Here is a 16902-nt window from a genome sequence, read left to right on the forward strand (position 1 = left end):
TAACGTTAAGTGTGCGGACCCTACGGGTTCGAGAACAATGTAGACATGACCGAGACACGTCTCTGGTCAATAACCAATAGCGGAACCTGGATGCTCATACTGGCTCCTACATATTCTACGAAAATCTTTATCGGTCAGACCGCATAACAACATACGTTTGTTCCCTTTGTCATTGGTATGTTACTTGCCCGAGATTCGATCGTCGGTATCTCAATACCTAGTTCAATCTCGTTACCGGCAAGTCTCTTTACTCGTTCTATAATACATCATCTTGCAACTAACTTATTAGTTGCATTGCTTGCAAGGCTTAAGTGATGTGCATTACCGAGAGGGCCCAGAGATACCTCTCCGACAATCGGAGTGACAAATCCTAATCTCGAAATACGCCAACCCAACATGTACCTTTGGAGACCCTATAGAGCACCTTTATAATCACCCAGTTACGTTGTGACGTTTGGTGTAGCACACAAAGTGTTCCTCCGGTAAACGGGAGTTGCATAATCTCATAGTCATAGGAACATGTATAAGTCATGAAGAAAGCAATAGCAACATACTAAACGGATCGGGTGCTAAGCTAATGGAATGGGTCATGTCAATCACATCATTCTCCTAATGATGTGATCCCGTTAATCAAATGACAACTCATGTCTATGGTTAGGAAACATAACCATCTTCGATGAACGAGCTAGTCAAGTAGAGGCATACTAGTGACACTTTGTTTGTCTATGTATTCACACAAGTATTACGTTTCCGGTTAATACAATTCTAGCATGAATAATAAACATTTATCATGATATAAGGAAATAAATAATAACTTTATTGTTGCCTCTAGGGCATATTTCCTTCAGTCTCCCACTTGCACTAGAGTCAATAATCCAGATTACACAGTAATGATTCTAACACCCATGGAGCCTTGGTGCTGATCATGTTTTGCTTGTGGAAGAGGCTTAGTCAATGGGTCTACTATATTCAGATCTGTATGTATCTTGCAAATCTCTATGTCTCCCACCTGGACTAGATCCCGAATGGAATTGAAGCGTCTCTTGATGTGCTTGGTTCTCTTGTGAAATCTGGATTTCTTTGCCAAGGCAATTGCACCAGTATTGTCACAAAAGATTTTCATTGGACCCGATGCACTAGGTATGACACCTAGATCGGATATGAACTCCTTCATCCAAACTCCTTCGTTTGCTGCTTCTGAAGCAGCTATGTACTCCGCTTCACATGTAGATCCCGCCACGACGCTTTGTTTAGAACTGCACCAACTGACAGCTCCACCGTTTAGAACTGCACCAACATGATCGGGTGCTAAGCTAATGGAATGGGTCATGTCAACCACATCATTCTCCTAATGATGTGATCCCATTAATCAAATGACAACTCATGTCTATGGTTAGGAAACATAATCATCTTCGATGAAACGAGCTAGTCAAGTAGAGGCATACTAGTGACACTTTGTTTGTCTATGTATTCACACAAGTATTACGTTTCCGGTTAATACAATTCTAGCATGAATAATAAACATTTATCATGATATAAGGAAATAAATAATAACTTTATTATTGCCTCTAGGGCATATTTCCTTCAAAAAGGATTGGGCCACCTCGCTGCACTTTATTTACTTTTGTTACTTGTTGCTCGTTAGAAATTATCTTATCACAAAATTATCTGTTACCTATAATTTCAGTGCTTGCAGAGAATACCTTGCTGAAAACCGCTTATCATTTCCTTCTGCTCCTCGTTGGGTTCGACACTCTTACTTATCGAAAGGACTACGGTAGATCCCCTATACTTGTGGGTCATCAATTATCATGATGTTCAATTATGTTAAAGATGTTGAGAGATTGCACTAGGGAAAGTAAGCACCCTAGCCCTTATTTCCAAGCATTGAGACTCCGTTTTCATCTACTTTTATTACTTGCTATCTTGTTGTTTATATTCGTTCAGGTTACAAAAATATATTTCTACCATCTATACTACACATCTATCATCACCTCTTTGCCAAACTAACGCACCTATACATCTGACAATTGTATTGGGTGTGTTGGGGACACAAGAGATTACTTGTATTTGATTGCAGGGTTGTTTGAGAGAGAATCACCACCATCCTACACCTCCCATGGATTGATAAACTTTAGGCCATTCACTTAAGGGAAATTTGCTATTGTCCATCTAAACTCTACGCTTGGAGGCCCAACCAAGTCTAGAAGAATAAAGTTGCATAATAGACATTATCTGATGACCTTGATGTCTAAAGCAAATCGCTGACCCAGATGAGAAAGTGTCAGTTCCCGCAGGCAATGTCGGTGTCGTTTGGATTCTTCCAAATCTGGGAGGGCGTTTTGTGTGTCTTGGTCATGGCATTCAGGTGATGACATGGAGTTCCAATCGCAATATCGAGCATGGCTCAATGCATGTCGAGGTGTTTGTCTGGCGGGTCTTCCTAGATCTGATCAGGTTTGGTCTTAGGTGGACCCTTCTGGATTTGATGAGCTCTCGTGGTCTTTATAGTATTTGTAGGCCCATTTGTATATTTCCCCTGCTGGTGATTTGCTACGCATATCGCGGCCATTAGTATCTTGTGGTCTACATAGATGATTTTTTGGCTACTACTTCTACAAGCTTCAGAGGTCATACAAAATTGCTCCACTGAGGCAGAGAACCAGAGGCAGCAATGACCTTTGCTCATAACATCGCTAATGGATGCAGAAGGAACAAGACTTCATCACCCGCAAGGATTTGTGTTGGGGATATAGCTATCAGTTATGACCCGCCCAAGAGGGGCCGGGTCAGCCACAATGGCGGGTTACAAAGAAAGCTCAGTAAACATTCAAGACGATAGTTTATTAAATCTTATAGAAGGCCCAAAGGCCTGGGGGCGGCTTAAGGCCCAATATTGTAAACCATCGTATGTAAGGAAAGACTTGTAAAGAAAGGCATGTAAAAGAAGTCACCGAGTCGGACATGATTTATGAGCCGGCCGGGACTCTGTAGGCCGTCGGGCGCCAACCCCGTGTATATAAGGGGACGACCCGGTGGCGGCTTAGGGAAAGAAACAAGAGATGGATAACCAAGCCGGCGACTTAAGCCTCTTGGTGATCGAAACCCCAGCAATACCAACACAACTAGACGTAGGCTTTTACCTTCATCGTAAGGGGCCGAACTAGTATAAAAAACTCTCGTGTCCTTTGTCCCGATTAACCCCTTTAAGCTTCCTAGTTGCGATGGCCCTACGACTAAGTCCTTCCACTAGGACATCTGCCGTGACAATTCCACGACAGTTGGCGCCCACCGTGGGGCTAGCGCACGGTGGATTTGAGTTCTTGAAGGGCAACTTCGAAGGGCTCAAGGGATACGCTGTGGGCCAGATGACTAAGAGTCGTCGCGGCAAGCTCTACATCGACGACGAAGGCTGGGGCCCCGAGGCCGGCTCAATTGAGTACGGGTACCGGGTCCCCTTCGGCGGAATTCACGTCTTCATCGGCCGGATCGGCGACTCAGGCCCTGAGCCGGACGTCCACACCAACCTCGTCGAAACGTCTCAGCGCGTAAGGACCGCCCGTGTTCAATCTGTCATGAAGCATGCCTTCGTAGGCTGCGTCCACGGCGGTGATTACTTTGAAGGATCGGTGGAGGGCGGTGAGACGGCCGTCTGTTCTGGCACTGCATCATCAACGGGTGAGATGGACTCTTTGTACCAGCTGCAGGATGGCATGCTCGGGGGCTGTTCCGATGGCAGCAGTATTCTGGACCCCCTTGAGCCGCCGAATTGGGTCGGAGTCTTCATGGCAGGAACACAGCCCGGGAAGAACTCCACAGCAGCAGCGGCAACAGCTATCGGGTCGGCCGCAGCCGGGTCAGGAGACCCCGCGCGCCCTCCGGCTCAGATTCTAATGGACCTCATGGATAAACTGACGACTCTATTGACTATCGTGGTAGAGCCGGCGGATAAAGCCCAGCATGACGTTGAGGTGGCACGCGTACGTGAAGAGATGGTACAGACTAAGGAAAATCTGGTGGCAGAGGAGGTCAGGATGGCAGCGGAACGGGCGGCTTTGGACGTTTGTGCTCAACAGCTTCAAGCGGAGACTTTCCAGCTCTCGGTAGATCTGAACGTGTCAAACGAGGTCATGAGAAGAAGGCATCAGAAAACTCAGTCACGTCTACCTCTGACGCTTGATCCTAGGAACCTTTTTCATAGACCCGGAGCTGGGGGGAAGCAGCCCGCCGGAGGCAAACCGGATCACGACACCTGGCGCACCAGTCCAACCGCGCGCCATGGAACCACCTCGTGTACATACCGCTCCACCTCATTATGTACCCACGCAGCCGGGTCACTTCTCCAATCCTTTAGGAAACCTCATTGCAGCATCGGCTCGTTTGGCGGCTCTTCCGATGGAAGGTGACTCGCCGGCAGCGATCGAAACGCGAAGGGTGAGAGAACTTCTTCAAACAGCTATGGCACAGCAAGATGCATACTCCTACAGCCAAGACAGGATCCATTCAACTCCTCGCCCAAGCCGGAGCCCAAGCTACAGTAGGCCTGTGGATTCAGCCGACATGTCAAGCAATGCTCAACGCCGCAACCGGCCACACAAGTATGAGCCAATACAGGCTGGATCCCTTAACTTGGCGGATCAGGAGAGGATCCGACAAGAGGCTGAGCGAGCGGTTCAACTGGCAGCAGAGCAGGCGGCTCATCAGACTTTTTCGGCTTATCCAACAACCTCGGTTGAGGCAGGAGTGGCCACAAGAACCGAGGTGTTCCTTGCCTGGTGCCGGCCATACGTAATGAGCGTTTGCCAAAAGACTTCAAGGGGCCTCGTAAGGTGCCTAATTACACGGCCGACTTGCAGCCTGGGGCTTGGATTGAGAGTTATGAGATGGCTATGGAGTTGTTGGAGGTCAGCGACGCAGCAATGGCTAAGTATTTCACTATGATGTTGGATGGAACTGCTCATACTTGGTTGAAGGGGTTGCCACCCAATTCTATTGGCTCATGGGCGGAGTTGAAGGCCCGGTTCATTCAGAACTACAAAGACACGTGTAAGCAGCCTATGTCGATTGTGGACCTGACTAATTGTAAGCAAGAGTACGGTGAATCTACAACCCATTGGGTGCGCCAGGTCAAGGAGATAATACATTCGTCTAATAAGATGGATGCCGGCTCAGCAGTCTTGATGTTGGAGAAAAACCGTCGTTTTGAACCTCTGAAGCAGAAGTTGGGGCGGCTCAAACATGACTGCAATGACATGGGTCAGTTGATGGCGGCTCTCGTCAAGTATGCTGATTCTGATAGTACCAAAGACCCGGTGTCTGATGAAGAAAAGACAGCGAAGGGGAAGAAGAACGGCAATGGCAAGGGTCACCAGCATAACCCGGCGAATCAAGGAGGTAATAAACGTAAGGTTGACGAGTTTGTCACTAACACCAATGCACAGGGCGGCAATCAACGGCGCAAGGGCAGGCAACCCCCTCGGTCGGGCGGGTCAGGTCCCACCCTTGAGCAACTATTGAATGAGCCTTGTCCAAGACACGGCACCCGGGAGAAGCCAGCCACTCACCTGTGGAAAGATTGTACGATCATGAAGGCGTTTAAAAATTCAAACGCGTTTGATGGAGGTCACGGCCCGGGCGCCGGTTCAGGAGGTGGCGGTTTCTATGGCCCGGGCGCCGGTTCAGGTGGAGGAGGATTTCACGGTCAGGGCCATCCTGGTAACCAAGGAGGATATAATCCACAACCCGGCCAAGGTAATCAGCAGCAACAATCCGGATATCAGAGCAACCCAAAACAGCTGAATAGTGGGCAATACCATGTGTTCACCACTAGTTTATGTAAGAGGGACTAGAAGCTTCACAAGAGGGCTGTCAATGTCGTTGAGCCGGTGACTCCACGTTACTTACGTTGGTCAGAGCAGCCTATTGTGTGGAGCAGAGAGGATCACCCACCCCGGGTTGATAATCCGGGTCACTTGGCCTTGGTAGTGCCGCCTTAGGTTGGTGGATATAAATTCAGTAAGGTACTCATGGATGGAGGTAGCAGCATCAACATCCTCTACTATGAGACGTTCCGCCGGATGGGGTTGACTGATAAGAGTCTTAACCAATCCAACACTGTGTTTCACGGTGTGGTACCTGGCAAGTCGGCATACCTAGTTGGTAAGATTGAACTAGAAGTAGCCTTTGGGGATGAGTATGACTCCAGAGCAGAAAAATTAACCTTTGAGGTGGTTAAGATCAAAAGCCCATATCATGCTCTGTTTGGACGACCGGCTTATGCCAAGTTCATGGCTCGGTCGTGTTATGTGTATTTGCAGCTCAAGATGCCGGGTTATAAGGGCACCATTACAGTACATGGAAGCCGAAAAATAGCCTTGGAGTGTGAAGAAGGTGATGTTGCCTATGCTGAGTCTGTTTGTGCAACAGAGGAGTTAAAGTTTTATAAGGATCATGTTGACCCGGCAGACATGACGTCTTTAAAGAAACCAACGACGGAGCATGAGCCGGTGTTGAAGTTCAAATCAGCTGATGACACCAAGATGGTTGACTTTGTGCCTGGCGACTCATCCAAGCAGTTCATCATCAGTGCAAACATGGATCCTAAATAGGAAAGCGCGCTCATCGAGTTCATCCATGAGAACCGGGACATCTTTGCATGGAAACCTTCCGACATGCCGGGTGTCCTGAGGGAACTCGCTGAGCACACTCTCAATATTGATCCAAAGTTTAAACCTGTTAGACAGTTCCTCCGACGGTTCAATGAAGAAAGGCGCAAGGCCATTGGAGAAGAGGTAGCCCGGCTCTTGGCGCCCGGGTTCATCGTGGAAGTCTTTCACCCAGAATGGTTAGCCAACCCGGTGCTTGTACTCAAAAAGAACGGCACCTGGCGTATGTGTGTGGATTACACCGATTTAAACAAGGCTTGTCCAGCTGACCCTTTTGCCCTCCCCCATATTGATCAGATCATCAATGCTACGGTGGGTTGCGCACGTTTGAGTTTCTTGGATGCTTATTCAGGTTATCATCAGATCAAGATGGCAGTCAAGGATCAGGAGAAGACAGCTTTTATCACTGCTTTTGGAGCTTTCTGCTATGTGTCTATGCCTTTTGGGCTTAAGAGTGCCCAGGCGACTTACCAACGGTGTGTGCAGAATTGTCTTCACGATCATATTGGGCGTAATGTTCATGATTATGTGGATGATATAGTGGTAAAATCCAGGAAAGAGGAAACCTTGGTCGCAGATCTGAAAGAGACCTTCGATAACCTCCGGGTCTACAAAATGATGCTTAACCCGGCTAAGTGTGTTTTTGGAGTCCCAGCCGGCAAGCTCTTGGGTTGGTGTCCGACCGAGGTATTGAAGCTAACCCAGAGAAAATTAAAGCAATCACATCCCTGGCAGAACCAACATGTATCAATGACGTTCAACGGCTGGTGGGTCGAGTTGCTGCTTTGAGCTGGTTTATAAGACGGTTAGGGGAGAAGGCGATGCCTTTGTATCAGATGATGAAGAAAACGGATGATTTTGTTTGGAGCAATGCTGCAAACTCTGCTTTTGAGGATCTGAAGACACAGCTTGCAGAGCCGCCGGTTCTTGCTGCTCCAATTGAGAAAGAGCCGCTGTTGTTATACGTAGCCGCCAACTCACGAGCTGTTAGTGTGGCGATTGTGGTGGAGCGCAAGGAGGTTGGTAAGGAGCATCCGGTTCAATGGCCGGTTTACTATGTCAGTGAGGTGTTAATTGAATCCAAACAACGATATCCACATTGGCAGAAGCTCGTATATGGGGTGTTCATGGCGAGCCGAAAACTTAAACATTATTTTCAAGGTCACCCAATCACTGTGGTTAGCTCTGCTCCTTTGGGAGACATCATTCAAAACAGAGAAGCCATTGGACGAGTCGCCAAGTGGGCCATTGAGCTTGGGTCGCATGGGTTGAAGTATGTACCACGTACTGCGATCAAGTCTCAAGCACTGGTTGATTTTATTAATGACTGGACAGAGATGCAGATGCCGGAAGAGAAACCAGACAACACATATTGGACTATTCACTTTGATGGGTCCAGACAACTGGAAGGCTCGGGAGCTGGAGTTGTTTTAACCTCCCCTCGAGGTGACAAATTTTGTTATGTGTTGCGGCTGATGTTTCCTTGCACTAACAACGCGGCGGAATATGAAGCCTTACTCCATGGTCTTTGAGTGGCCAAAGAGATGAGCCTGAGCCGGGTCCGGTGTCTTGGCGACTCGGATTTAGTGGCTCAACAAGTATCAGGCAAGTGGGATTCCAAAGATCCTCTCATGGCGGCTTATCGCCATGAAGTTGATGTTGTTGCAGGGCATATTAAAGGTTATCAGGTGGAGCACATTGACCGTAGGAAGAACGAAGCGGCTGATGCTTTAAGCCGGTTGGGATCTCAGCGTAAGCCGATGCCACCTAACACCTTTTTGGATGTTTTGCATAACCCATCTGTTAAGTTACCCACAGAAGAAGATCTAGCCGTTCCTGACCCGGAGGCATAGTTGGTGGCGGCTCTTCATGTCATCCCAGTTTGGACAGTGTCGTTCTTGGCTTACATGACCCGAGGAGAGTTGCCAGCGGATGAGACCCTAGCTCGATAGATAACCTGGTGGTCTAAGTCAATGACGATTTCTGATGGAGAACTATACCATCGTAGCGTCTCTGGAGCGTTTCAGCGGTGTGTTTCCCCTGAAGAAGGCCAAGAAATACTTCGTGAGATCCATGAAGGCGATTGTGGTCATCACGCCGGGTCAAAATCTCTGGTGGCCAAGGCTTTTAATCACGGTTTTTACTGGTTGATGGCTCACGCCGATGCAGAGGATCTAGTCAGCAGATGTGATGGATGTCAAAAGTTCGCACGAAGAGCACATGTGCCGGCTCAAGAGCTCCGGATGATTCCAATCACTTGGCCGTTTGCGGTCTGGAGGCTTGACATGGTGGGACCTTTTAAACGGTCTAAGGATAAAAAGACACATCTTTTAGTGGCAGTTGATAAATTCACAAAGTGGGTTGAGGCAGAGCCGGTGAGTAAGTGTGATGCAGCCACGGCGGTTCAGTTCATGAAAAAGGTGATCTTCCGTTTTGGTTTTCCACACAGCATTATCACTCACAATGGCACTAATCTATCCCAAGGGGCTATGGAGGAGTTTTGTCAATGTGAGCATATTCGGCTTGATGTTTCTTCTGTAGCTCATCCTCAATCCAATGGTCAAGCTGAGAGAGCAAATCAGGAAATTTTAAAAGGTCTCAAACCCCGGCTTATGGTTCCTTTACGGCGAACGCCGGGTTGTTGGGTAGAGGAATTACCCTCTGTGCTGTGGAGTATCAATGCCACACCTAACAGGTCTACAGGTTACACACCTTTTTTCATGGTGTATGGAGCAGAAGCAGTGTTGCCTAGTGACATCCGTCATGACTCGCCCCGTGTGGCGGCTTATGTTGAAGCTAATAATAAACAAGCCAGACAGGATGCACTTGACTTGTTAGATGAGGAAAGAGACTTAGCAGCGGCTCGATCAGCAATTTATCAACAGGACCTGCGCTCTTATTACAGTCGCCGGGTTAAGTCCAAGACTTTTCAGGAAGGTGACCTGGTGCTCCGGCTCATCCAGGATCTGTCAAATGCACACAAGTTATCCCCACCTTGGGAAGGACCCTTTGTGGTCAGCAAGAACTTAAACAACGGGTCATATTACCTCATTGACATTCGAGAGCACAAAGACTCACGTAAGTCGGAAGAGGAGACCCGCCGGCCGTGGAACATTGCTCAACTTCGGCCATACTGCACCTGAGCCACCAGCTCTCATCATGTACATACTTTAACATTGTATATACCATGATAAGTAATAAAGCAGGGCCATCGGTCTCTTTTCTTTTCAAAGATTACGCATCTTTGTTATTTCTTATTTTCAAATGACTATTAAGGAGCTGATCATATTTGAATCAAGTCTAACCTTTTTCGGTCCGGCTTATGATCGTATTCGAATCTAGCTGCAACTATCATGGTCACTTGGGGGCTTCCTGTTCAAACATAGGTCGTATTCGAACCAAAGAGAACATAGCTGTCGTAACCCTCTTGATCGGCTCAAGGCCAAACTCACTGGGGGGGCTTCTTGATCGTATCCGAATCATAGCTTAACCCCTTTTGAGTCCGACTTGGATCGTATTCGAATTAGGGTCATTAAAAACCTCTCAAGGTCATTTGGGGGCTTCCTGTTCAAACATAGGTCATATTCGAACCAAAGAGAACATAGCTGTCGGTACCCTCTTGACCGGCGCAACGCCAAAGCCACTGGGGGCTATATGGTCGTATTCGAACCTTAGCTTAACCCCTTTGCTCTGGTTTACTGATCGTATTCGAATCAAAAACCCCCAACCTTCAAATACAAGGTTAAATCGTATTTATTACCTGTTATTTGCCTTTTAGTTGTCTCAATTTCACAAATAATTAGCATGGTCTTTTTCGCCGGCTGGACTATTTGACAACGAAGCCACCAAGGTATGATGATCATTAAGTATTCAGAAGTATTGACTTCTCAAAAAGATGGAGTTATCAACTTCATTACCGGGGTTATTTAAACCGGTGGTCTAAAGATCAAAGGTACAAGTATGACTATTGTTTACAAGCAATTGCCTACTGTAATGATCACAGGGTTATTTTCAGCCTTGTTCTCTTTTTATGTCTGTTTCTGTTTTCTACTATGGTAAACATATTGGCTATAAGCCGGGTGTTCTAACCCATTCGGTACTAAGCCGCCAAGCCAGTTTTTTCTTTTGTGTCTATAGGAACAGAGCTGAAGTATTGCAGAAACAATCATAAAATATAATGGATATATTGCCATCAGGACATACAAAATCACACACAGTGTTTTATGCACGATGGCATAGGCAAGGCATTCAGTGTTTTCACAGCTAATCTATTACAAGGCTTTTTATAAGCCGATGATGGTTATTACGCCTCCCTCGCCGGTTCACCGCCCTCTGCTAGTTGGAAGCTGGGTTTTGACCAGTCAAAACCGTTCACGGCGACAAATTCTGCTTCTTCGTCAATCAGGTCGGCCGGGTCAACTTCCGGAGCAAATGTATTTTCACGAATAGGCGGGATTACATCAGTCACCTTGTACGCGGGAGTTGCCATCTTCTTATTTTCAACATCAAACCCCGGTTGATACTTGTCGATGTTGGTTTCATCTCCAAGAATAGTCGCCTGAGGTCGGACTCCGTGCACGCAAGTAGGGATGAAAACGGAGCGGAAACAGACGAAACTGGGTGCTACCATATTTGTTTTCATATTTTTTGCAGAAGCGGAAATGAATATGGAAAAAAATACTACCGGAAACAGATACGGAGCGAATACAGAGCGGACACGAAAACAGAACGATGTGTTGACCGGAACTTAAAACCCCCTTGGATCATAGAGAAATACACACAAAAAACAAAGAAATTTAAGAAATTTTTAACGTGGCTACATGATAATATGGTTGTGTTGGTAACATAGGGTAGTATTGTAATAGTACATGACAATTCCGTATTGTGTCTAGTTAAGAATGTGTGTGGAAGTAAAAGTTGGTCCTCAAATGATCCAGTCTGCTCATTGTGTCATTGTGTCTTGTTTGGTAATTGTGCTACAAAGCAGCCATGGGCCTATAGTAGAAACGGAAATTCCATATTCACGGAAACGGAAAGTTCCGTTTCCGCGCCTGTTCCACCGGAAAACACCGTTCCGTTTTTGTTTCTGTTTCCGCATAAAAAATTCCACTTCCATTTCCATTTTGCAAATTTCCGTTTCCGTTTTCATATTTCCTCTCCATTTTCATTTTTCCTCCGGAAAAGCGGAAACTTTCCACTTCATTTTCATCCCTACACGCAAGCCATGAAGTCATCTTGCTCAAAGGGAGATCCGTCTTCCTTCACAGTAGGATATCCTCTGGCCACGTTCACCGGGTCTAGATCTGGCACCCAAGCCTTGGAGTGGCTCAGGGCAGTCAAAGCTCCGGCTCTCGCACAGGAGCGCTTCACTTCTTGAAACCTGGCAGGTAGGATTGACAGTTTCTTTAAGACGTTGCTGAGCCGGTTGGGTCCTTGATTGGCAGGAGAGATGGCGGCAAGTGCCTGTTGTGCGCCAATATACAGTTGCTCCACTAAGGTATACACTGCCTTTAGTTTAATCACATGATCTTGGCTCAGATTCCTGCTTCGTGGGCCTGCACATATTTTATAAACAAAGTTAGCTGGCGGCTTATATTCTGGGTCAGCAAAAAGTACACAAGATCTAAGACAGACGGCTTACGAAAGATGGCGGCCACCATTTGAGACACCCGGCCCTTTAAATCGTTCGGCTCTGTTGAATCCTCTTCAAGGGCTGCTTCGGCCTTCTCGGCGCGTTGTGTCAGAAGCGTTTTTTTCCTCTGCCCAGGTTTTCTTCTTGGCAGTGAAGCTGGTCTTTAAATTTTCCGTCTCAGAGAGACTTATTTGCAATTTGGAGTTAGCAGACTTGATTTCTGCCTCCTGACCTGCTAGCCGGGTCTTTGCATCAGTCAATTGCGAGTTCAGTTCAGATAAGGCATTCTGCAAAAAACATACTCAGATGAATCAAGATTTCGCTTAAGGTTCAAAAATCAAGATTCAAGTCTCAAGTACTTTACAAAAAATCACTTGACACTTGGGGGCTAATGTATGCCAAAACAATTTCTTATGACTCTAAAGACATACTTTAAGTCCCAAGTACTTTACAAAGTAACAGCACTTGGCACTTGGGGGCTAATGTATGCTATTCAGCAAGTTTCTCAAGGTTAAGCCGGATTATGAAGTTCTTTGAATACAGTAACAGACAAATTAAAGTACCGGCTCATTTATGATCAAAATGAACCAGCCCTTGAGGACTACAGGTGAAGCTTTGTTCTATTTTATTGAACTCAAGAAAAGTTTCAAAGGTAAAAGTCTTGGCCTATATTATAAAGTCTACAGATCATTCCGGTTATCTCATAATCTGAAGACTTGGGGGCTGGCGGAATATAGATAAACCGAAAGATCATACCTCGTATTTCAGCTGCAACTGTTTGACCATTTCGATCTCTGAGTCGCGACTTCTGACGCCCCCGATTCAATCGTACACTAATCATACACGCAAACGTGTACGATCAAGATCAGGGACTCACGGGAAGATATCACAACACAACTCTACAAATAAAATAAGTCATACAAGCATCATATTACAAGCCAAGGGCCTCGAAGGCTCGAATACAAGAGCTCGATCATAGATGAGTCAGCGGAAGCAACAATATCTGAGTACAGACATAAGTTAAACAAGTTTGCCTTAAGAAGGCTAGCACAAACTGGGATACAGATCGAAAGAGGCGCAGGCCTTCTGCCTGGGATCCTCCTAACTACTCCTGGTCGTCGTCAGCGGCCTGCATGTAGTAGTAGGCACCTCCAGTGTAGTAGGAGTCATCATCGACAGAGGCGTCTGGCTCCTGGACTCCATCGTCTGGTCGCAACAATCGAGTATAGGAAAGGGGAAAAGGAAGAGAAAAGCAACCGTAAGTACTCATCCAAAGTATTCGCAAGCAAGGAGCTACATTACATATGTATGCATTGGTATCAAATGGAAAAGGGGTATCGTATGTGGACTGAACTACAGAATGACCGGAATAAGAGGGGGATAGCTAGTCCTGTCGAAGACTACGCTTCTGGCCACCTCCATCTTGCAGCATGTAGAAAAGAGTAGATGGTAAGTTCACCAAGTAGCATTGCATAGCATAATCCTAACCGATGATCCTCCCCTCGTCGCCCTGTGAGAGAGCGATCACCGGTTGTATCTGGCACTTGGAAGGGTGTATTTTATTAAGTATCCGGTTCTAGTTTTTATAAGGTCAAGGTACAACTCCAAGTCGTCCTGTTATCGAAGATCACGGCTATTCGAATAGATTAACTTCCCTGCAGGGGTGCACCACATTTCCCAACACGCTCGATCCCCTTTGTCCGGACACACTTTTCTGGGTCATGCCCGGCCTCGGAAGATCAACACGTCGCAGCCCTACCTAGGCACAACAGAGAGGTCAGCACGCCGGTCTAAATCCTATGGTGCAGGGGTCTGGGCCCATCGCCCATTGCACACCTGCATGTTGCGTACGCGGCCGGTGAGCAGACCTAGCCTCCCTTATACAAGAGTAGGCGTTCCAGTCCAACCCGGCGCGCGCCGCTCAGTCGCTGACGTCACGAAGGCTTCGGCTGATACCACGACGTCGAGTGCCCATAACTGTCACCGCGTAGATGGTTAGTGCCTATAGGCCAGTAGCCAGACTCAGATCAAATACCAAGATCTCGTTAAGCGTGTTATTTTGAAATAACCGCGAACACCGACCAGGGCCAGGCCCACCTCTCTCCTAGGTGGTCTCAACCTGCCCTGTCGCTTCGCCACAAAGATCCACACAGAGGGCCATCGGGAAAGTATGTCCTTCCAGCCTCCAATTCATGAATCAACCGCGGGTACTCTTCGAGCCAACCCGACTTTAGTCATCACATGTATCATGTATAAAGTATATAGTATATACCCGTGATCACCTCCTGAGTGATCACATCCCGATAGTATAGCATGGCAGACGGACAAGAATGTATGGCCACTGATGATAAACTAGCATCCTATACTAAGCATTAGGATTGCAGGTAAAAGTAATAACAGTAGTAGCAAGGACAGGCTATGCATCAGGATAGGATTAACGGAAAGCAGTAACATGCTACACTACTTTAATGCAAGCAGTATAGAGAAGAGTAGGCGATATCTGGTGATCAAAGGGGGGGGCTTGCCTGATTGCTCTGGCAAGAAGGAGTCGTCAACACCGTAGTCGTACTGGGGGTCGCCGGCAGTCTCGGGGTCTACCGGAAAGAAGTAACGGAGGGGAAACACAATAAATAATAGAGCAATCAAAGAAGCACAAAGCAAGACCTGACAATACGCAGTATCAGAGGTGACCTATCGCAGTACTAGGTGATACCGGCGAAGGGGAAAAACATCCGAGAAAGTATTCCCGATGATTTGCGTTTTCGGACAGATGAACAGGAAGGGAAAAGTTTGATGTTCGCTATGCTAGGGATGTGTGGCGAACGAACGGACCGCATATTCGGATTCGTCCCGTCGTTCTGAGCAACTTTCATGTATAATACTTTTTCATCTGACACACGGATTAATTTCTATTAATTTTCAAAGGTTTAAACAATTTCTAAAATTTCTGGTTTTATTTTAATTTGTTTTAATCCGAGTTGACCAAGTCAACTTAACTAGTCAAAAGGGCAGGAAGTGGCCCACATGTCATAGGCTATACCTAAACAAATAAATAAATCTAACTTATTTAAAGGGGGGCCTACATGTCATCTACTATTAGACTAACTTGGCACTAATTTAATCCTAAGCTAGACTAAACAAGGGCCGGCTCACACACCTCTGCACACACTCACGCACACACACCACGGCTCGGGAGCAGAGCAACAGCAGCTAGAAGGAGCGAACAGCAGCAGCCATTGCTAGGAGCAGTATCAGCGTGCAGTAGCGGCGCAAGAGCGTAACACAGCAAGCGGCAACAGCTGTAGTAGGCAGTGACAGGAGCAGGCAGTAGCTTGAGCAGTAGCAGTACGCAAAGCAAGAGCAGCAGGCAATAGCAGCAGTGGCGCGCAAGGAGAATCAGCAGCAGGGCGAGCGCGGGATCGGCGCACGGCAACCGTAAGCAGCTGCAGCAATGGGCAGGAAGGCGCCCAGGGGGCGGCTACGAGCAGCGGGCGGCGCGGGCGCGGCCAGGGCGCACGCGCATTCGACCGGACACGACGAGGGCACTACCATGGGCGGCTAAGCATGGCCGCAGGCATGGAGCTTCGAGCACGATGGGATGCGCAGCCTACGGCATCAGATCGAAGGGGGAAACAGGGGGAGAAGGAGGAGAAGCTCACTGTGAACTCGGGGGCATGGCCGGGGAGGCCGGAGGTGGACCACAGCGGCGGCAATCGACGGCGGACGATGGCGATGTACGCGGCGAAGACGTCGTCGATGGCGAGTGCAAGGGACGGCCCCGGCTTGTCCAGGGGCAACGGAGAGGATGAAGAAGAAGAAGGCGGTCCCCCTGGCCGTTCCCAGGCAGCGCGGGGAGGTTCCTGGCCTCGTGGTCAACGGCGGCGTGGCGCCAGACGCGCTCGGGAGAGAGCGAAAGGGAGTGAGGGAGGGGGTGGTTGGCGCTAGGGTTAGGAGGGGATCAAGGGGGTCCTTCTTATCCATCGGGAGATGCAGCGGATGGCCGCCGTGTGTGGCATCCACGCCACGGACGACGTACGAGCGTCCACGGCGCTCTGGATGAACAGGGGAGGAAGATGACCTCCCCATGGGCTGGGCTGTGTACTGTTGGCTTAGAGCCCAACCGCACAATACTTTCTTCCTCTTCCTTTTTTTTATTTTCTGTTCCTATTTATCTCCGCCATTTTGTAAAAACAAATTTTAAATGTCATATGAACTTAGTTAAATTTGAAAATTGGCACACAAATAGTATGCAATATAGTGGTGACACACCTAAGGTTTTGAGGTCATTTTGAAAGGCTCAAAATCATGTTTGAATTAAAAGGTCCATTAAGATATTGTTGTCACTGGTTTTGATTATACCATGCATTTCAGTACTTCCAAAATGTTGGTTAATGAATGAAAACCAGATAGAGAATATTTGCAACCCGACAAACATTTTTAATTTACTGTCTGAAGAAATAATAATTTGACTTGTTTTTGGAATTTGAATTTGCTTTCGGCTTGGATCAAAGTGAGGTTTGGAAAATTAATCTTGATGACATGGCACCATTTGTGTGTGGTTACTGTAGCTTAACTACCGGGGTGTTACACGACTGGAGTGTACAT

The 16902-nt window shown here is 47.4% G+C and overlaps 1 protein-coding gene across 2 annotated transcripts; it reads right to left on the reverse strand.

Annotated features, from left to right (window-relative positions):
• Positions 1-13387: 13387 nt before the first annotated feature.
• Positions 13388-16556, reverse strand: LOC125556324. Of its 2 annotated transcripts, none has more exons than XM_048719075.1 (2): positions 15957-16458; positions 13388-13503 (listed from the first exon to the last, which is right to left on the reverse strand). In XM_048719075.1, the coding sequence occupies exons 1-2, from the start codon at positions 16381-16383 to the stop codon at positions 13403-13405; spliced, it is 528 nt and encodes a 175-aa protein (XP_048575032.1). In that variant the 5' UTR covers positions 16384-16458; the 3' UTR covers positions 13388-13402. The 2 variants fall into 2 exon arrangements, 1 of the variants encoding a protein (XP_048575032.1); XR_007305061.1 differs by lacking the exon at positions 13388-13503 and adding an exon at positions 14830-14891 and having other exon boundaries at positions 15957-16556.
• Between the last annotated feature and the right edge of the window lie 346 nt (positions 16557-16902).

This window comes from Triticum urartu, chromosome 5 (genome assembly GCF_003073215.2).
Source record: "Triticum urartu cultivar G1812 chromosome 5, Tu2.1, whole genome shotgun sequence".
Lineage (NCBI taxonomy): Eukaryota > Viridiplantae > Streptophyta > Magnoliopsida > Poales > Poaceae > Triticum > Triticum urartu.

Coding starts and splice junctions, on each gene's coding strand:
- LOC125556324 (XM_048719075.1), bottom strand. CDS start 16,383: ATGGGGAGGTCATCTTCCTCCCCTGTTCATCCAGAGCGCCGTGGACGC. Junction 13,504..15,956: donor GCCATGCCCCCGAGTTCACA/GTGAGCTTCTCC, acceptor TGTTGCGACCAG/ACGATGGAGTCCAGGAGCCA.